Here is a 22492-nt window from a genome sequence, read left to right as displayed (position 1 = left end):
CGACAAATAATTAGTGCATTTGTAGGCACCTTAACATATCAATGATAATATTTATTCGAATAAACTATATCTTATTCATCTTTGAAATATCTTTGTGTAATTTTAATATGAGAGTTTTTTTTCATTCTTTTGAACGAAGAGTTGAAATGTAATTCATATCTGAAGACCACAAAAGTGATATATTTTACCTGATATTTTCATTGAAGCTATAAATTGAAAATGCTGGGTACACTTGTTTATTTGACCAATTAGCAATGAAAACCACAAATTAAGTGTGGTGAATATTATACCAAGAGCATTTATGCAAATCAAGACTAATAATTACATTTTTAAAAGAGGCAATTTTAGGCGGCCTTCGTGGTGTTGTGGTCAAGACGCATGACTCACGCACGGAAGGTTCCGGGTTCGATTCCCGGTGAGAGCACAAAAATTTAATGTGATTTTTCTCAAGCCTGGGTGTTCTGTGTTGTAATTCACCACTGTAATTGGGTGGTCTCCTGGCCTGTTGTGGCGCAAAAAATAATAATTTAAAAATTTAATATGCAAAATAAAACGGACAAATCATTTCAGAAATATTTTCGTTATGTTTTTTTTCTTCTTTCTGTCTTGCTTTCAATTAACCGTAAAAAAATATTTTATCATGAAGTGTTAAATATTATTGGAATCGAGATTAAGAACACTTTTGAAAAGACAAATCCAGGTATATACTGAGTTTATGACCTGCATTAACTGGATATTGTTGATTTAAATATTCATCCGGCCAAACCTCTCACCCACATGATAAAGGTTTCAGCTCTTTTACTTCACAAAAGTCAACAGATGTAAGAGTTGTGGAAATGTGGATGTTTAAACATAGGCATAATGGTGAATGTTATACATAAGCCCTGTAAATGCCTAGACTTCCATATTCCCTATAGGGCGCAAAAAGTCTAGTTTTCGGATAATTAAAAATATGCGTATTTTAAACTTTTTAATAAAATTTATACGACGTCGCACAAAAAAAATAATTCCGATACCATTGTAATTTATTACTTATTAAAAAAAAAAGTGAAGTCCTGTCTCCTTCCAAACTTTCTTTATTTTTATCTATTTATTACTCTATCCCACATTTCTCATCTTTTAATATGTTTAGTACAATGTAGTTTTATTAAATTTATATGTGCACACTTTATCACCCCATTAAAAAACAGCTGTTATGAATTAATGAGATTATTTCATATTTGTATTTTTTGATATTATTTTTTGTACATATTTTTGACCAGTCTGATTTTTGGTTGGCTAGAAGATATTGCTTTGAGCAATAAGCAATAAATAGAGACCGGAAAATTTCGCGAACGTGATAAAACAAAAAATAACTCGAAATTTGGCATTTTTACGCGAATAACGCGAAATTTCGTGTTTTTTGGAAATAACGCGAAATTCGGTGTTTTTGTAAAATAACAAGCTTAGCAAGCTTTGAACAGCCATAAAATATTTTGAAGAATATTTTAAGTTGCTAACTTCACACTCGTTTATCTGCGTCATTCTATGGAATCTTGGTTTGATTCGAATTGGAGGCCATATTTTGCATCCAATAAAAGCACTTTTATGTCTTGGATCCCTAGCCATTGTGGTATTCCCGGCAACGAGAGGGTGGACGAGTTGGCAAAGGAGGCGGTCCATTCCGGGGATCCTGCCTATAGTATTTTTCTACCACTAGGTGTTCTCCTCGTTATGACAAAGGAGAAGCAACTTCACACATGGCAAGAATATTGGGTAGCCTCCTCCCAAACCAAGGGAAGACACCTTTTCCAATTGAAACCAAATGTAACAGAAAAGCCTAGGTTCTCCAACGTGATTCTGAACAAATTTGAGACATCTTTTATATTTAAAATGCGCATTGGACATTGTTGCAATAGTTTTCATTTATTTAAAATCCATGTCCGGGACTCTGCCATGTGCGAATGTCAGCTTGAGGAGGAAGATCTGAATCATGTTTTCTTTGGATGCCCCTTAAATGATTGTTATCCTGAGTTCCTATCTGACCTCTCCAAAATCAGCGTCCCATTCCCCACTAATATTTTAATTCTCTTGTCCCCACCCAATAAACAGATATTAAATTTTTTATGTAAATATGTAGTAATAAATGGAATTAAGTTGTAAATAAGTTATATAGTATGTAAAGTGTATGTAATATAAATACTAACACACTAACTTGTATGTATAGTACTAACACATGTGTAAATATTTCAATAAGATAACTTAAACTTGACACTGGCTAGAACACCCCAGTTAGGGGTGAAAAAAGCCAAAGAAGAAGAAGAAGAAGAGGCCATATTTGTTTTCATAACTGTCAGATTTGTGTTTTATGTGGCGGTCTGTGATGTGGCGTATGTGCCGATTCTGCTGAATATGACGATATCTTGAGAATGAAAGGATTCTTGTGAAAAACATATTCATGGTATGAAACATAGGAAAAATGACGAGAAGAATTCAGCTTGCACTTCAAAGCAATCTTATAAATAAAATATGTAACCAGAAGACAGGATGCTGTTACGGAATTGGCTAAAGACGCGACTGAAACCTTTATCAAAGCCAACATACCTTCAGAAAAACTCGATGATCCGCATGTCAGAGCCTGGATAGACAAATATATGCAAGGTATTTGATTTATCAATTATTTACTTTATTCTGAGCAAAACATTTATTTTTAATGTTATTTTGCCGATTTTGAAAACCTAAGTATTTTTGACACATATTTATAAAGTGGTAAAAATACGACATTCAATATTTTACCTGTAATTTTTATAGTACGCAGTGAATTTGTTTCGTAAACTTACTGATCAAACAATTTCCAAAGCCACAACATTTACAAACACTATTATAATTTCAAGATTAACGCCGAATGAAAACATTTGAAAGTAGACTTGAAAAAATGTCGAAAATACAGTTTTCCTTTCTCAGTTTACGATTGTTTTTTTTTCAGGTGCTGGAGATTTGCTGTGCACAAAAACATTTCAGCGCCCTTGAGGTGATTTTCACTAAATGGCGCTATATAAATTATCCAACCACAATTAAGGGAGAAATATCTCGGAATTGTAGCTGCCGATAGAGTTTGCAAAGTGAAAGAAGTTTTACAAAACTGATTTGTTTTGCGACAAAACTACCGATTCTTCAGGCTGTTGTGTGTTCGCCATATTATTTAGAATTAATACAAGTCATGAAGAGGTAAAACTGTTTGTGGCAAGGGTAAAATTTTTAGAGTCAGCCAACGCTACAAATTGTGTCAGGGCTATAATAGATGCCCTGAAAGACTACAATATTTAGTTTAAAAATGTGAAGAGTGAGTGACAGATTCAGCGTGTCACATGACTAAATGTGTTGAGACGTTGAAGGTGGTTTTGGGTGACCATCTTTGGCATGTGCATTTAACACATATATATTCCGCGTTTTATGTAATATTTGCTAATTTATTTGTATTCAGTTTTTAAACAAATGTATTACCATTAACAAATTACAACAGAGATGAAGAACATTTAAGAGAAGGTAATATAGAAGTCCAGGCATCTACAGGGCTTATGACCTGTCAATGGCTGGTTTAAGTGGCCACTTTACACACTGTGTAACATTCACCATTCTGCCTATATTTGAACATCTATATTCCTTCAATTCTTTCATCTGTTGATGTTTGTGAAGTTAAAGAGCTGAAACCTTTATTTATGCGGGTGAGATTCATCTAGTTGAATTATTTCACCTACATACTAGGCAATGCCTGAGAATATTATTTTTTTAATTTCTATACTTCTTCATGGACCAGGTAATTTATCAACTTGTTGTTAAATGTATTACCAGTCGGTTTATAATATGTAGTTTATATTCAGTGTTTTTAATGTTGTATTATTGTAAAATAAATATTTTTAATGCAAAAAAACAACACCTGTGACTTTTATTATCAACCCGTGTACTCAAATTGGTTCTAAAAAATAACACCGCCAGTTTTCAAAAATAACACCGCTTTTGGCAAAAAATAACACCGCTATTCACAAATAATAACACTGCTGTTTTCCGGTCTCTAGCAATAAGTCATCCAAAGTACCTATTCTAGAATAAAAAATATTTTAAAAAAGACCCAATATTATCTTCATTATGGAGGTAGGCCATTTTCCATTCACAATATCAACATATTATTACTAATACTCTGCGCATATAATTTTGGATTAAAATTTATCAAAATGCTTTTATAAATCTGTCAATGTTTTATATTAAATAATTTATATTCTATTTAGAATATTTTTATTTCAAAACAACATAATTGTAAAAATCTTAAAATAAATGCAAATGAAAATATCAATTTGTGTTTTATTTTATTCAGTGACAATGAATGGAAATGTATGATTTGGACACTGAGAAAGACCAGGAATGATTAGGTAAATCAAAACTTTAATTGGTCACGTCAAAAGTGAGAAATAGACATCACCTTTGTCTTCGGTCTAACTCAGGAAAATGGCGTCATGGTTTATATACATTTGGATAATAGTGATTAAATAGAACCAGAATAAGTCTGGCAAATTTCTCATTTGTCACACGTGTAAAAGGGAAGTAAGTTTAAATTCAAACATTATTATTATTTGTTATAGGCAAGCAGCTTTTGCTGATGCGCCTATATCTCGTGTACTTACTGCTTTTTGTCCAAGTTTTTCTTCCTTCAAAAAAGTATCCAAACGGGTTTTGAACTGGTTGACCAAATAGAATAGACAACTGTGCTTGGCAATTTATTCACTAATGATCAGATGTTTGTTATTTCTGCTCAGAATGTGCGTCTAGGTTAAATAAACAAGATGGCATCATTAAGTTGATATCCCAAAAGTTGGCTTGTGTGTTGTTTCTCAAACACACGATTCAATTGTCTCACACACTCTTTATGTCTCATTCTCGATACACAGATATATTCAGGAGCGAGGGAGACAATTTCACGCGTCACATGCGCAAACAGCAAAGTTTCTAGAACTTCTTCCTGTTAAGTAAATAACAGCATTTATCGATACTATTCCTGGCTGATTACCTTTCTTTCCCATCCTTATGGTACCTACCTAACAACAAGATAGAAGAAATTGAAAATTAGAAGATTTGGATTTGGAATAAAACAATATAACATTTTGACAATTCACATACAATTGCATAAAAAGTTCTTATATTCATTTTGCGTCGTTGAAAACATCGTTACGATTCATAGTGCATTTCATCATTCGGTGGTTAAGATTGAAGAACATTCACATAATACCAAAGGTAGGCATCCATTCCAAGTTCCTATCCTTTCTTAAAATATTTCCCTATCACACAACTGAATGAAATTCATTTTTCATTTACAGTCTGCCCTTTCGTTAATATTCCAGTTGCCCATTAGTGGTTGCCCGACTTTCGTCAGGGGCGGTTCTTTAGCCCACGCTAATGTTTTTTTCATGTTTTTAGCAATTACGAGGGTTGTGTAAAAAATAAGGTTCTCAATTTTTTTTCAGGTTTAAGGCATTTTTTATTTGAACTGAAAAATACATCATTGGAAAACTTAATTTCTTAACTATTTTTCAACATAATCGGCAGATTTTTCAACGCATTTTTGTTGACGACTAATCCACTTTTGGAATCCAGCTTCAAAGAAGTCCGCCGCCAGTCCGTGGAGGGATTTGGTGACCGCTTCCTGCACTCTTTCATCAGTCTCGAAATGTTGTCCACCCAAGTGTTGCTATAATTTTGGAAAGAAGTGGAAGTCACTCGGTGCAAGATCAGGGCTGTAGGGAAGCCTGTTCAACGAGATCCCAGCCAAAATTTTCGATTAAATCCTTGGTTTGGCGAGAGACGTGCGGGCGCAAATTGTCGTGGTGCACTCTAACGGATGTCTGTGCGCCAATCGGAGAACTCCCTACACCATTTGCGGACGTGTTGAACGCTGATACAAGCTTCCCCATAAACTTCACACAACTACCTATGAATATCAACCGGTGGTAACTTTTTAGTGTGCAAAAATCGGATCACTGCACGAACTTCGCTCCTGGGGGTGACGGCGATCAGGGGTTCCATCGCGAATGGCTATACATCGCAGCGAGTTTTACTAAGGCGGGATCTATAGTGGGGGAACCAGCGCACACAGCGGTGTTGCCGGATTTCGTCTAGCATTTCGAGTTTGCGGCGAGTTTACAGCCCTGGGAACCTTACTTTTTACACAGCCCTCGTAGATTAAAAATATTATCACTTTTGACTTCAACTATAAATAATTGAAGAACTTGCCTTTTCCGATATAGAATCTCTCATTTCTTACATGTGTAATGTCTACATAGCACTGTAACGTGCATATGTTTTTGGAAAAGTAAGGGAAAGGTTAAATGTACAAAAAATCATGTTTATTAACACAAACAAAATGTGTATATTTCTTGATTCATTCATGGGCAATAAAGGGGTCTACACACATACTTGACATTTGACAATCCTCTAGCTGTGACTGTCATTTGATACATTTGATTTATGGTGATCGTGACGTGAAGTGGAAGAGAACTTGAGACGTCACATGCGGGGTAATCTCAAAAATACAAAACTTAAAAAAACATACGATACATAAAATTAAAAAAGCTTTTTTTTGGCTTAGTTTAATAGTCTGTTAAAAATATTTAAAAAAACCGCTGAACTTCCTCATTGGTCACCGAGGAACAGCATTACATTTTTTTGCGAGAGTGAGTGTTAACACATTGTCGTCGGGACACGGCATTTGCCGTTTTTCGCGGACTGTCGGTCAACCGCGGGACACGGCAAATGCCGTTTTTGTTGACTGTCGGTTGTTGGCGGGAAACGGCATTAAACGGGTTTGTTATCAGCGTGAAATAAAACGCCTTGAAGGGTGATTTGCTACCTGGGGTGCTAGGCGACAGTCTGTCGACGTTATTTGAGATGCCTTGTCCGGATTGGCTAGTGTGCCACTTGTAAAGGCGTCGCCAGAAATCTAGAGTTTTATGCGATCTCAATCTCCAGTTTAGTTTGAGTCATTTCACGTATTGGACTATTTTTCATACCGCTCGCACTGTTTTGTTTACTGTTTGGTATTTTCTTATTTGAATATATTAGCATTGTATAGGACGTTACCCCTACACAAATGTCTTTACAAGCCAATGATAGTGACGATGAAGTGTATGCCGACAATTTATCTAATTGTTCATGGAATGATGACATTGAAGAGTTGTCAGACAAAGAACCGAGTGATGATGAACAAATACCAAGACCTAGAACGTTTCACCGTCGCACTATTGAAAGTGATTCTGATTCGGAGACGAGCTCAGATGAGGATGTGGACGAGTGGTCATCGTTTGATAATCCTCCAGTTCTGGAATCGTTTTTAGGCCGCCGCGGTTTGAATTCAAATGTCCATTGTCCTCAAACTGTAAGTGATGCGATAGAGTTATTTATCGGTGATGATTTGTTTGAATATTTTATAAACGAATCTAATAGATATTACCACCAAAACTCACATTATTACAAATTATATAAAAAATCGGGAAAGTGGAAAAATATTACTTTGAAAGAAATGAAAAAGTTTTTGGGGCTGATTATTTTGATGGGACAAGTTCGAAAGGATATAAGGGACGAGTACTGGTCTACTGAACCAACAACCGAAACTCCTTATTTTGCTAAAACGATGTCCAGAGACCGGTTTCGGCAGATATGGAAAGCGTGGCATTTTTCTAACAATGAAGAAATCATAGATAGTTCCGACCGATTATGCAAAGTAAAACCAATTATTGACCACTTTTTACCTAAATTTATTTATTTTTGATGATCAAATGTCAAATATGATTTCTTTGAAAATTTCGATCGAAAATATTATTTGGTTTAGAAATTGTGTCAATTTTAAGAAAGCGATATATTTTTGCGCTAATCGCGAAAAACACCCGCTATAGGCTAGAGTCTATTGTTCGAAGCGCCCGACTACAATGTGTTAAGATAAAAAAACAACTGATACACTGCTAAATTGACTTTATTAAAAAAATAATATTCTTAAAAAATAATCAGTATAAATAAAGAGGTACTAATAATGGAATGATAGGATCAACAGTATATTTTACTTAGAAGCATCTTTCTGCGGTTTTCCATTAGCCCAGGTGGTGAATCTAATGCTAGTGATGCTTCGTTTCTCCGCGTTAGCTAGTTCGGAAGGAATTAAACATTTCCGCAAAATCTTAGCAGCAATTGTCGAATAGTTGACATAGTTCAACCCAACGGCTCTCCAGGCAGACATGGTAAAGATTTGATGTGCGGAGTAGATGATAAGTTACCTGTAACAAAATCAAAACTCTTTAAAATAACAGTTTGAGCATTCAAGTTTGTAAGTTTGGAATGAGCTACGTCTTCTTATAAAAATTAACTTTTTTTAGCCACCTTTAAGAAACATCATCATCATCATTCCCTTTCCGCACCTAATAATGCATAGGGCACTGCATTGGTACACCAATCGCAGCGTATCTTGATATTTTTTGTTACATGAAGGTAAGGTGATCAGTCTTACGCTTCAGGTGAGACTGATAGACTGGTGTCTAGGGACTATGAAATATTCTAGTGTAAAAACACCTTTTTAAATAATATTTCATATCAACTATGTCGGGAATCGAACCCGAGACCTCTGGCATGGTAGGTAAATGCACTGACCACGAGGCCGAGATCAAGAAACACCTGAATCATTACTATATCGAGCCATAATCGGCAGAACAACGTAAGCGACAAATAGTGAATTGTCCAGAAGATTTGAAAAAATTTTTGTTCCATGTATATTTTTTTAATAATTCGGTAAATGGGATTTATAATAGTTGGTTACTGCCAATACTGGATTGACAGCCAGATTGTTTAAATACCTTCCGCTTTTAAGATAATGGCGGTAACGCTGTTTTGCCTATAACTCTGATAGGTTTATTTTTTGGTGGTGAGCTAGCGTAACTGCCTACATTGTGGTCGGTTTCGCTGTTTTCTTGGCTTAAAAATAATATGTTAACAAAATTAACAGCTAAAACCAACATTTTTTTTACGAGTGGAATGATGCGGAGTAATATATAGAAAACTATAATTGGCCCATAATTTTGGTGGTGAGCTAGCGTAACTGCCTACATTGTGGTCGGTTTCGCTGTTTTCTTGGCTTAAAAATAATATGTTAACAAAATTAACCGCTAAAACCAACATTTTTTTTACGAGTGGAATGATGCGGAGTAATATATAGAAAACTATAATTGGCCCATAATTTTGGTGGTGAGCTAGCGTAACTGCCTACATTGTGGTCGGTTTCGCTGTTTTCTTGGCTTAAAAATAATATGTTAACAAAATTAACCGCTAAAACCGACATTTTTTTTACGAGTGGAATGATGCGGAGTAATATATAGAAAACTATAATTGGCCTATAATTTTGGTGGTGAGCTAGCGTAACTGCCTACATTGTGGTCGGTTTCGCTGTTTTCTTGGCTTAAAAATAATATGTTAACAAAATTAACCGCTAAAACCAACATTTTTTTTACGAGTGGAATGATGCGGAGTAATATATAGAAAACTATAATTGGCCTATAATTTTGGTTTATTTGTAAATATTGTATTTTTAAAATTATAATGGCTGTTGTTTTCTTTTAATAAATAAAAACAAATATATAAATTTATTTCAACAGAGAGAGAAAACATTTTCGAGAAGGGAATATGGAAGTCTAGGCATTTACAGGGCTTATGACCTGTCATTGGCTGGTTCAAGTGGCCACTTTACACACTGTATAACATTCACCATTTTGCCCATGTTTGAAAATCCACATTTCCTCAACTCTTCCATCTGTTGACTTTTGTGAAGTAAAAGAGCTGAAACCTTTATCGCATGGGTGAGATTCATCCGGCTGAACCAAATCACCCACTAGGCAACGCCTGAAAACAATTTTCCAATTTTTATACTTCTTCTTTTACCAGGCAGTTAATTCAACAATGTTTGAGTATGCCCAAATGCTTGCAGACTGGAGTCAACGGATAGAAGAGTTGAGGAAATGCGGATGTTCAAACATGGGCAGAATGGTGAATGTTACACAGTGTGTAAAGTGGCCACTTAAACCAGCCAATAACAGGTCATAAGCCCTGTAAATGCCTAGACTTCCATATTCCCTTCTCAAAAATGTTTTCGCTCTCTGTTGAAATAAATTAAAATATGAATAACTCCCGAGGGAGGAAATCCAGCCAGTCTGCAAGCATTTGGACATACTCAGACATTGTTGAAAAATAAATATCCTTAAATGTGACAGGTGAATTTTATAGAGCTATGATGCTTTTAACACTTGTGAAGGGGGCAATAAGGAACATGTTTCCTTAAAAAAAAAACAATTTTCCAAAAGTGACGCTTACATTGTTCTGCCGATTATGCTTGATATATTCTCAGAATCTTAAACTCCCTATATTTTAATGTTTTTTTAAAATATATTTTTTATTTATATTTTTATCCCTTTTCTTTCCTTAGTTCCTGTTTCTCCCTCCTTCCAAACTCATTATCTGATTCCACATTCCTCATCCTTTAATATGTATAAAATAATGTAGTTTTTTAAGTTAATATGTGCAAGCCTTATCTCCCAATTAAAAAACAGCTGTTATTTTTAATTAATTAGGTTTTTTTGTGTAAATATTTTCGTTTTTTAGTACAAATTTTTAACCAACTCTTCTTTTGACCAGTCTGTTTTTTGGTTAGAAGATATTGCTTTTAGCAACAAGCCCGCCAAAGTACTTATTATTTGGACTTTAAGTTTATTAAATAAATAAAATAAGTGAAAATTCTCAGGGGAAGTTTATTGTAATTTATTATAGATTTAAAAGACAATTTATGAATCGACTAATTTAGAAAAACCAGTGAATGGATTCATCGCTCTTGCAACATCTATTTAAACTCGTTAAAATAACATAATATAAATCCGATTCGTAAAAACATCATTCAGACAAATATAATTAAAATGTTGCTTTATTTCTTAAAATTCTTTATCCTTAAAGGGTATTTACAGGTAGACAATAAATATTGTTTTGTCTCAGGACTCGACCATTGTCCAAGTGTAAACAACAATTTGTAAGACAAAAATAAATCCGAAGACATCGCCACCGAGATAGACTAGCTTTGCGGTACAATAATTACTCCCGCCACTGCGCGCGGCCGTATTGTTCTCGTGTAAACACATACAGCCAAGACCTTGTGGCAATAGCGAATTGCTTGATGTGAATGTGTCACTCCCAAAAAAAAATCCTTTTTATTATTTATTTCATCCTTTAACAATTCCAATATATCTTTGTATAAAATAATTAATATTTTTCATGAATTCGCTTGCAACAAACACCGTTGTGTATTAATTTTCACAGCGCTCACGTGTGAACTGAAGCCGAATTTTCATATTACCTGAGCGTTCTGTCCTGCGCGGTCGAGGCTGTTCACGGAGTTGGGACAAGACAATATTGTCATATCTATTGTATTGTTCTCATGTTACCGGCCCTTCATTGATTGTGTGTGAATAGATTTCGTTTCAGAGTAAAAATATTTATAAATAAATCTTGAAAAGCCAGGTAATTTAGATCTTTACTATAGGTTAAAAAGCATTCTTATCATAATACTATAAAGTCTAGTTCTAAAAAAAAAAAATTGTATTAGAACCTTAATTAAAAATAATAAATAAATCTTCCGCGTGAGTCCCTCTCTGAGCACAAGAGCTTAGTCCTTTTTTTGGAAAGGCACAGCGCAACTAGAGTAAGATATTATATAAACTAGTAATGTATAGTTGATAAATTAATGTGTAATAAATGAGTAAGATTTTTTTTTTAGATAAATGCCACAAAATCTAATTTGCCAGACAGAGGTTGAGTTCATGTCCTTTAATTACCGATTAGATAAAAACATTTTTTAATAATTAATATAATTATTATCAATTAATATTGTAAATAAATGGATAGACAAATAAGAGAGAAACAACTGACAAAATACAAAACTAATGTTTTAAATTTATTATAGAAATAAAAGACGAGTGATACGTAAATCTACAAATTTATTTCTAAAAAAAATTCAAATCAACTTCCACCAAGAATTTTCACTGAAAACTCGGGTTTTTAATGTTTTAAAATTTGGTTTTAGTTTATATTTTTTCAGAAATGAATGTACTTATACTTTTTGGATATTATGGTTAATATTTACAATTCCAAAAAACTTAAATCCTTTCGGTGAAATTCAATAGATATATTTTAACAGAATGTTCTGATAATAGAAAAAACTAAAACTTTTATGTGGTTAAACAGGTATAATAAACTGGTTAATTTTATAGACTAAAAAATATTTATAATATATGTTTACTCAATAATATAAAAAGTCTGCATAAAGCAGACATAATTTCTTTTTCTTATGTTTGAAGGACAACTATTGATTTTATAGTATTTTAAAAATTGTATACGAGGGGGTAAAATGTTGTGGTGGGCGGAGTTCTTGTAGTACTGGGTCCTGCTGATAGGATTGTGTAGATCTTTTCTCAGTTAGTACATCAAGTGTCATCGCAGAAGAAGTTTTCTTTTAGCTGGTGTGAATTTTTTGTGTGTTCGTCATGCTCCAAAAAACTATCACAGAAACTCTTAAAATGTTAACAATGGCCGACGAAAATTATGGTACAGGGAAAACTTAAGTGTTCCCGTTTTAAAAGACGGGAAATGTCAATTAATGATTAACCACGTTTTGGACGTCCTTCGAAGGTCAAAACCAACAAAAATGTCGCAAACATTTGTCAAATCGTCCTGGAAGCCCAACGATGGGCCATCGAAGTTGTAGAGCTATTTGGATATACTTAGAGTTCAGTGTAGCAAACTTTAAATGAAGATTTGGGCATGAGGAGGGTGGCTGCCAAATTTGTTCTCCAGCCGTCTCTATTTATTTATTTATAAACGCCCAGAGGGCTCTTACAATATTTAGTTAAGAAGTACATAAATGAGGAAGTTCAGTGGTTTTTTCATATTTTTTATTTATTAATTGACTATTAAACTAAGTCAAAAAATTTTATATATCGTATTATCAGCAGTACGATTTTTTAAAGTTTTGTATTTCTGAAATAACTCCGCGTGTAACGTCAGAGGTTCATTTCCGCTTATTCTCATTCAGTTCATCCCATTGGTCCAGAAGCGACAAGCAGACCGGAAATCTTCCATAGCTCTCAGATCATAGGTTGATTCACATGAACCAGTGACGTCATTCAAAGTAAAGCGTTTTTATTAAAATATTTTTTTTTCCGTACATTTTCAAGAAACTTTGCACTACAATTTAATGCTCTAATTTTTACCTGGAGCAAGAAAACATTTTTTGTATCTAATTTCCCGTAGGGCTGAAGTTCCTCATTATAGCAATTGACAGAAAATAGAATCATAATTGTATTATTTCACTAATATGTTAAAAATAAAAAGGAAATAAGTAAAGATGAATAGAAATCAAAAGAGGAGAATTGAGGGGATGGCCATTCAATGGAAAGGATAGCAGCAGGAGTGGCGTGGAGCAAGTGCAACAGCTCAGCATAATTATTAGCTGTTCTGTGGATGCTCACTAGGGGAGGGGAGAATGGTGGCTCAACGTGTGCCGATTTTTAAATCAGAAATGTCATACCCCACAACTCCTTTTCACCCAATCTAGCCCCCTGCGACTTCTTTTTATTCTCCCAAATGAAATGAAAGGAAGGCATTTTTCTGACATTGCTGAGGTGAAGAAAAAAACAACGGAGGCGCTGTCGAACATCATGGAAGACAAATCTTAAAAAAATTTCCAACATTTTTCAATATGAAAAGAAAATACTGCAAAAGTTTATACAGACTTGTCAGCCATTCTATCCCACACAGTCCAGTGATGTCCGTTTTGACACTTGTCAATCACTTAGAAAAGTTAAAAACAAAATATTTAATCATGTTTATTATTAATATAACGTCGACAGTAATCTATCACCGCGTAACTCAAACTTTCCAAAAAAAAAGTAAATGGGGGTAACATGTCTTACTATCCATACTTAGGTGCAAAACATGTTGTAATCTAGCTTCTATTTGCTATTATAAAGAAAGAGTTGAGAATTTTAAATAAGATTAGAAGGTCGGATTTATTTTGACGGTCTTTAAGAGAAGATATATTTAGGGTAGTTTCTAACTCCGGCTTAGGGGCTCGCCGAATATCCAACCAATCCAAGCTGTATTCCAAGGAAGATCTGTCTTCTTTGACATATGCGTAATTCGAAAAATGTGTTTTATGTCTTTTCTGATAACAATGTCTTCGTTTAAATAACAGAAATATGTGTTATTTGAATGATGAAAAATATTCAATCATGATCTCAAATACAGAATAAAAAACTTAAGTTGTATTTAAATAAAGGCGACGATATGAGATATCGATGATTAATTTTAATAAACAGTATGCTTGTTATCGTGAAATATTTTTTGGAGATGATTGTAAAAGAACAAAAAAAAAATACAATGATTACGCCCGATTATACGCACTAACAGAACACTATAAAACGAGGAACAAGGTCATATCATAAATTGTCGACTACACTTTAAGGCCAAATCATTTTATTCATTTATAATACTTTAATTAATCGTATGATATAAGAGTGGACAGCTCGTTCACTGTCTAAAATTGTAAAAACAGTTTTGTGGAACGCGTGACGGATTCCCATTAGATTAAAATTTATCGAAGGTAGAAAATATAATTTAGTGATAGAGGATGAATCTCTCTAATCCGCATAAGGTAAATATGACATTTATATTTTAGCATGGTAATTAAATTATTGAAAATAACTTACACGGGGAGTACGACCGCAAGATAGCGCAAGATCACGAGCACCTGACAGGAGAATGTCAATTTGACAAATTCGAGGTTATGCTTCACGCGTTCATAAAAGTAATTATAGTCTTGTAATTTAATTGACAGTTTCTTATGTATTTTGTTTGCCATCTTGTCAGTTTTTTGTCCGCACGATTGACGGACGTTTTTGATTATGAACGTTTTTAGTATTTATGATTTATTTTTCAAGATAATGTTATACAGTAAATCTATGGATATGTTTTTGGCGTGTTTTTTAAAACTTAATGCTTTTTATTATTTTTTGTAAATTTCACAATATTAAACAATAAAAATAATGTGTCCTTATTGAGGGAATCCGTGCCGAGGTTATATGATCTCTGTTAAAACTTTCATTTACGTCAGCTCGCGGAAAAAATCTAAACCATTGAATAATAAATATGTAATTACAACAGAGATGGAGAACATTTTAGAGAAGGGAATATAGAAGTCCAGAAAAACGGAACAGTCGAAGAAATATGGATGCTCAAACATAGGCAAAATGGTGAATGTTACACAGTGTGTAAAGTGGCCGCTGAATCCAGCTAATGACAGGTCATACGCCCTGTAATTTCCTGGACTTCCATATTCCCTTCTCTAAACTGTTCTCCATCTCTGTTGTAATTTGTTAATCTTAATGACTCTCTAGGGGGTGAAATCCAGTCTTTTGTCAAACAAACATTTGGACAAACCCAAAATATTGTCATCAAATAGTGTATTTTCTGAATGTCCCATAAATTATGGTTGTTATCCAGAATTCCTACTCGACCACTCCGATGTTAATATTCTACTCCCTTAGCGTTGCCATCCAAGTGCGCACTTGAACCAGCCAATGCCAGGTCATAAGCCCTGTAAATGCCTAGACTTCCATATTCCCTTTTCAAAATGTTTTACTTCTCTGTTGCAACAAATTTAGGTCGAAATAACTCCATAGGGAGGAAATCCAGCCTGTTAACAAACATTTGAACTCACTCAAAACATTGTTATAATATTATTGTTTCTAGCCAGTATTATATTCTTTCTGGAAAAGCTCATGTTCTTGGAGAATACGAATCGCTCTACATCTAAAGGAGATTGATTACGAAATGCAAATAGTAGAACTCACCGTAAAGAAACAACATTTGGATGAAGAATTCAAGAAAATTAATCCCTTACAGAAAATTCCGGCCTTGGTAATAGGTAATATACTACAAAATAAAATCAAACTCATCATCAATCAAACATGTTTGTCGCAGGGGGCAAAATCAGTATTCCAAAAAAATAGAGTCCCAGTGCCGACCCTTACCTATAGGATCAATGTATAGAATAGGAAAAAACAAGGGTAACAGGCGAATATGTGGTAAAACTTTGTGTGGTAAAAAATGACAAGAATCATGCATTTTATTTAAGACTGAGAAGAATTGTTGACAAATTCAACGAAGGGGAGCTGCGTTGGTTTGGACAAGTAGAGGAAATGGACGGTAAAAGAATGGCTAAAAGAATTTACGATATGAATGTTGTTGTATGCAGAAAACGAGGAAGATCGAGAAAGACATGGATGACCAAATTCAACAAATACTTGAAGATGGACATCTCAAAAATCGGAATATTCAGCGTGCGTGCATGTGAAGATGTATAAATGAAGAGGGAGCGAAGTCTGTAAGCAAAGATAGAGCAATATGGCTGTGCATTACGCCATCACAGTTTCATAACATTTGAAGATTCTTTCATACTTTCTTTCATCTTAGTCGTTTGCTCTTGGCAGAGTAGTCGTGGTCACATTGGCAAGAGGGAAGCACGTTGTCACGATCTGCCTCCATCCGCTTTTATCTTCAGCGCTTCTGGGGGCTACCTGAAGAGGGACACCAGTCGCTTCTGTTACCAAGTCTGTCCATCTGGTAGGACTTCTTCCGCGAGATCGAGTTCTACTCGTCCTTGTACCACCAATTATTCCACATTGTCTCTTCATACTTAGAAGATATTCATCAGTCTATCATTTACATAATATGTACATTGTTTAAACGTATTTGTAATAATTTTATCAAAAGTTAATTGAAAATTGTTAAATTTTACTGTAAAATCTTCCCTGTTCTCATTGTCAACCTTCATGATGTCCTTTTCTTTATCTTTCTTGTAAATTTTTTGGATTTTTCTCCTTACTTTGTAATATGATATGCCATGTTCTACTATTATATTTATAATTACAAAAATACTGTATTCAGTTTTTTCCACTTTAATTTATAACTTTCATAAGTGACTGGGTTTGGTCGAGACCAACATTAGACTGGTGGAAGACTAAACAAATTCTTATTTTATATACAAGCAAAAGCAGAGATTTTCCATTCTGCTTAATGTTTGTGATTTCCACAATTTTATGTATCTAGTCAAAGTAGAGATACTTTCACATTATTTAATACTTCGTCATAGTTGACATTTTAGTTAAGTTTTTAAAGGAATTCTTTCAAATTATACTGTTTTGTTATTAAAACTCAAACTCTTTTATATTAAATATGCATAATGTTACTCAATTACAGTTTATGTGGGATATGATATTATGAATTCATTTTGTTTCATTAAGCTTTACTATAATTTTAATAATCTATCTAAATGTTTTCATTTCATGGGTTGAAGATAACAATACACTGATAGAATCATTAAACATATTAAATTACTTGGAAGATAACTACCCTGGAACATACCCCCTTTATCCAACCGATAAAATAGACCGTGCACGAGCAACTGAAATAAGCCTGGTAAGACTGATGGGTACAACCACGGATAGTATCCAATCTACCTACATTTAGTCGGAGTCTATGCTCAAAGCACACGAAAGGAATGCGGTTATGTGTTCTGACTCTTCCTGGTCGAGTTTTGATAAAAATTGGCGACTAGATATTCGAGAATATAATATATTTGTAAAAATGGACCTCCTAATTTTTATCTAAACTCTCAACGCACCACTGCATTCTTGAACGTAGACCCTGTCTATATCTCTATTTATTTGATGGAAATTTACTATAATATTATTAATTAAAAGTAAAATTATGGTAGGTAAATGCGTTATCATATTGTTGTAATTAAAAGACTCGAGGTTATGTTATAAAAATCTAGTTTATTGATAAAACTTTAAAAATAAAAATACTTTTCTTACTAAAATTTTGAATTTTATATGCACACATTGTTTAAATTTTAAATGTTTATAATCTATATCTAAGCATGTTCTTTACGTGAAATGGCATAAGTATTTATGTTACATAATACTTTATTTTTTTTTTCTTTTTCACATTATATGGAAGTGTTTACATTATATTAAATATGTATTTTTGTAAGGTAAAAGGCACTGCTTGCCATGTATATTAATAAATACATAAACTCAAGACGGTTATTATACAATAGATTAAAAAATAATGCATGATTGTCTCAATCTGGGAAGGAAGTAAAGTCCGCCAATGGTAGTTTTCCTTGACTCAGTTCCCAGCAACATGGCGAACATCAATCACCCTGATTTGCTGTCAGTTCATCCCCCTTCTTGGTACTAATGTTGCCATGTTACATTATCGATAACATTGTACTTAGTTGAATATGTGATCAAATAAATTAGTAGATTAATGATTCTCTATTATTCTTCTGTCCGGGAGGATTAAGAATACAGTTTTGTGTATGAAATAGAAGGAACTTGGACGACAATGAAAGCACCCACCACTTTCCCAAAATTGTTTATAAAGACTTAAATCTTCCAGTTTACAATCAAACTGCAAAAATAACCAAATATAGAAACATAAAAGCATTCATTGTACACCTCCATGCAGTATTGTCAATCAAATACACATGGTCAGTACAATCACCTTCATCTAGTTTCCAAGCATGACAGTGAAGGATTACATTCCAAATTGAGATAGCGCCCATATGTTCCAGATCCCGCTTTGAAAAGGAAGAAGAATGTAGTAATAAACAAAAAAAATAACGGCACCAAACACCTATAGGAAATATGAAAATAATTCACCTAGTATAATATCCACGCAAAAAGCATGACCCTATCGAACTCATGCAAAATTCTCCTTTGTTATAACGCTGATCCCTCACAAAACTCTAACTGTCCTAATACCAATAGTAGCTACAATCCTATGCGAAGACCCTAATCGTGTCATAACAACCTCTCAGACCTTAGAGCAGACAAAGCGGGTCCTAAAGCACAGTCAGCGCGCGGTCAAACCTGGACAAGTGTTTTCCATTTGATGGCTACTCTTAGGTAAAAAATCATTGAAAAAGAAATCAAGTGAAGAAATGTCCACCTTGTATAGTGGTTGGCGCATTCGCCTACCATGCTTGAGATCCCAGGTACAATTCCTGGGAAGGTCGACATGAAATATTTCATTGTCCTTAGACTGGTACTTGAAGTCTTGACTGATCACTGAGATTAATCACCTTACCTTTTTGTAACCGATGATCGAGATAAGCTTCATTTTATTTAACAATGGAGTGCTCTATGATAAGGGTTTGATGATGATGATTATATAAAAACAGTTATAATTATATAATAAGTATATTTAACATTACAGATTGTCGTATCAGGTATTCACCCCCTCCAGAATCTCGGTTTGAAAATATCCCCAGCTCTCCAAGATCATGAAGTATTCCTGGAGTTTGCTCATCTCTGGATGAGTCGAGGATTTGCTGCCATAGAGATGATCTTAAAAAGGACTGCTGGAGTGTACTGCGTGGGAGACAGGCTGACTATTGCGGATATTTCGCTGGCTCCGCAAGTTTACAATGCAAGAAAGTAAGTCCGATTCAGTATAGATTCAAAAGTTGATTTTCCTAGAGGTTATTTTCTTATGCTAAAATCAATTGAAGACAGAAGTGGCTAAAGGACATATCTATCGCAACATTATATCATTAGTTGATTCGGAAGAACTTGTCCCATAATTCAAAGTAGTTCATTTTTATTTATTTTTTTATGCATTTTCAAGAAACTTCGCGATACAATTGAATGCTCTAATTTTTACCACGCATAAGAATTTTTTTTTCATATCCAATTTCCCCTAGCACTGAACTTCCTCATTCCCCCTTTTTCTTTTACTCATAGTGTCTATGCGGCTCAACTGTGGAATCATCTATCAAAGATGTTTCTTCAGCAGCTCTGTTTAAATCACACATTCTATCTAATCTATGTTCTCTTTCTTTATCTCTAGTCTTTTCCTCTCCCTTTATTCCCACTGAAGACTAGCTTCAACATTATTATTTTTAAATACATATTTCTATTTTTTTTCATATCTCTTTTGTTTAATTTTTATTCTCGCATTTGTTTTGAAGTTGAAACTATACAAATAACACTTTTTCTTTGATTGGTTGATTTGAAGAAATTGCCATTTGGCAATAAGTCTGCCAATGTACAAAAAGTTCAATAAAATGCCACATCATCGCTTCCTCTACATTCATATACATCACACTCTGATAATTCTGACCTTTGACATCCTTTTTCAAGTGTTTGTTTGATTTGGCCATGCCATGTTTTTCTCGGTCTTCCTTGTTTTCTACATTCATCAATATATTCGCATCATAAATCTTTATGGTTGTTTTTTTTTTACATCCATTCGCTTTACATATCTGAACCAAAGCAGCATTACTGTCTTAATTTTGTTGACAATGCTCATTTTAGGTTTTCATTACACAGATTATGACATTTGTGATTCTATCATATATTGTTTTTTTAATTTGTATTTATTTATAATCTCAAAAAAACCTGTTAGGGTTATATATATATATTTCAAGGTCAAGTCATGTTACATTTCCTCTGGTCAGTGTAGTCATCATGTACTTTTTAAGGTTGATTTTAAATTTGTTTCCACATTGGCTTACCACAAATTGGCTTGAGGGACAGCATTTAGCATATTTTCATTCTTGTTTTTCAGGGCTCCATTATGAACCGCTAATTATTACATAAAAAATATTTAACTTATTTTTTTAGGCTATCGTGCAATTTAGCGTACAATATTTAATAATGCATATGAGATTTATTTTCTTGTATGTTTGGTTGAACCTAAGTTTAATTGTAATGTATTTATTTTAGAAAGTAGTACAAGATAAATTTTAACTAGTTATTACCTAATACGTATCATTTAAAAAATATTTTTTATAAAAACGGTCATTAATTCAGACTCTTTCTGAATGTATGTTTTTAACGAAAACCATTGCCATCCCACGAAACGATGCGATAGACCCAGCATCCCTAATCTCTTACGGCAATTCTTTAAACATATTTAGTCCTTTATGGTACATATTGTTCCGAGTTGCCTTGATTCTTATTTTTGTGAGCCTGGAACATTCACCTCTCCTCGTAGAATAGCAATGTATTACGCTGAATATTACTGAACATGTATTCAGGCAACAATTTACTTTTTGAACTGAATATTAATATGAATGTATTTAAAATTACTCTTTGCTTGACTGAAAGCATGTTTAGCACCGTCAACACATTTACGTTGAATCTTTGTGTACCCGTCACACTTCAATATCGTCCTCAGGTCTCTATTCTGAGTCTTTTGCATGATATTGTACTGATTTTCACTGCTTAGAAAGAGAATACCGGAACAATGACTGAAATGTGGCAAAACAATTGCCTTTAAAACTCAAATACTTTTATCAAAATTGCATGTTAACTCAGTAAAGAATTCAATACTGGAACTCATAGATGGCAGCCTGATGCCAGAGTCACTAGACCCCGATGCCGAAAAATGTATAAATAAGTTTTAATAAATGTATTTTATTTTGCAGCTTTAATCTGGATATGACGCCATATCCGACAATCAATAGAATTTGTGATAAACTGGCAGAAGAACCATCATTCTACCTCACGCATCCTGACATACAACCAGACTGTCCAGAGAAGATGAAAAATCTTAAAAATCATAGTAGACCGTAAGTTTAGTATGGTGATCGGTAGATCCCTCGGCTAAACCTGCTGTGCGGCCCTTACTGGAAATAAACTTTAACCTGCAAACATTACATATGCCTGTAATAAAACATTATATTGATACGCAGAAGCTGGACATGTAAAATTCCTGCAATTTGTTTTCTTTATTTTATTTTATATTAACAATCCATATCCGTACTAATATTATAAATGGGAAAGTGTGTTTCCTTCACTTCGCAACCGAGCAACAGATCAATGTGATTTTTGATTAGATATTTACCTAACTATCCTTTTATTTATTTATTAACGGACATTGTCCATGTATACAATTTATAGGGTTTAAATATTACAATAAAATAAGAGTTTAAAACATTTAAAAAAAGAAAAGAAGCATTGACAAACATAAGGGACATCAAGAAAGAACTGGACTATTTATTTAGTGCTTCTTTAAATCGTTATAAACTTAAACCAAAAAAGTCCAGATCTTGTCTCGAGTTAAAAATACGACAAAGACGGGTCATTGGAGAATTAAGGCCATAGTTTGTTCTATGCTGATCGATGAGCAGTACTTCATTGTTTCTCAATCCTTATAGGTTTAACAGTTCAATCATCACTAATATTGCTTCTGCAAAGTGATGTTTATAATAGATTTTTGAACAGATTATTTGTAGTGTGGGTCCATAGGCCGCAGCTTAGGTAGCCTGATCGTAAATAGGGTCCTGTAGTAGAAACTACGACTAGAGTCGTCC

General features: G+C 33.8%; 1 protein-coding gene and 2 long non-coding RNA genes across 7 annotated transcripts; 2 read left to right on the top strand and 1 right to left on the bottom strand.

The window, feature by feature from the left end:
- The first annotated feature begins 2325 nt into the window (after positions 1-2325).
- Positions 2326-3913, top strand: LOC148273731 (uncharacterized). The gene is made up of 2 exons (XR_015824492.1): positions 2326-2640; positions 2966-3913. It is a non-coding gene; the product is annotated as an uncharacterized LOC148273731 (long non-coding RNA).
- A 1244-nt stretch (positions 3914-5157) lies between these two features.
- On the top strand, positions 5158-21901 carry LOC148273729 (putative maleylacetoacetate isomerase). 5 transcript variants are annotated; one of them, XM_088238290.1, is made up of 5 exons: positions 5158-5265; positions 15856-16030; positions 17462-17583; positions 19390-19610; positions 21605-21901. In XM_088238290.1, exons 2-5 carry the CDS (start codon positions 15937-15939, stop codon positions 21750-21752), a joined length of 585 nt encoding a protein of 194 aa, XP_088094416.1. In that variant the 5' UTR covers positions 5158-5265; positions 15856-15936; the 3' UTR covers positions 21753-21901. The 5 variants fall into 5 exon arrangements, with proteins under 5 accessions (XP_088094416.1, XP_088094417.1, XP_088094412.1 ...); XM_088238286.1 differs by lacking the exon at positions 5158-5265 and adding an exon at positions 14505-14758; XM_088238288.1 differs by lacking the exon at positions 5158-5265 and adding an exon at positions 14918-15254.
- On the bottom strand, positions 7981-14897 carry LOC148273730 (uncharacterized). The gene is made up of 2 exons (XR_015824491.1): positions 14814-14897; positions 7981-8294 (listed from the first exon to the last, which is right to left on the bottom strand). It is a non-coding gene; the product is annotated as an uncharacterized LOC148273730 (long non-coding RNA).
- Positions 21902-22492: the final 591 nt, after the last annotated feature.

Source organism: Micrasema longulum, unplaced genomic scaffold (assembly GCF_059751315.1).
Source record: "Micrasema longulum isolate JH-2025_06_02 unplaced genomic scaffold, ASM5975131v1 h1tg001854l, whole genome shotgun sequence".
Lineage (NCBI taxonomy): Eukaryota > Metazoa > Arthropoda > Insecta > Trichoptera > Brachycentridae > Micrasema > Micrasema longulum.
This window is presented reverse-complemented; position numbering and strand designations above follow the sequence as displayed.

Coding starts and splice junctions, on each gene's coding strand:
- LOC148273729 (XM_088238288.1), top strand. CDS start 15,186: ATGATCTCTGTTAAAACTTTCATTTACGTCAGCTCGCGGAAAAAATCT. Junction 17,584..19,389: donor GAGCAACTGAAATAAGCCTG/GTAAGACTGATG, acceptor TTAACATTACAG/ATTGTCGTATCAGGTATTCA. Junction 19,611..21,604: donor CAAGTTTACAATGCAAGAAA/GTAAGTCCGATT, acceptor TTTATTTTGCAG/CTTTAATCTGGATATGACGC.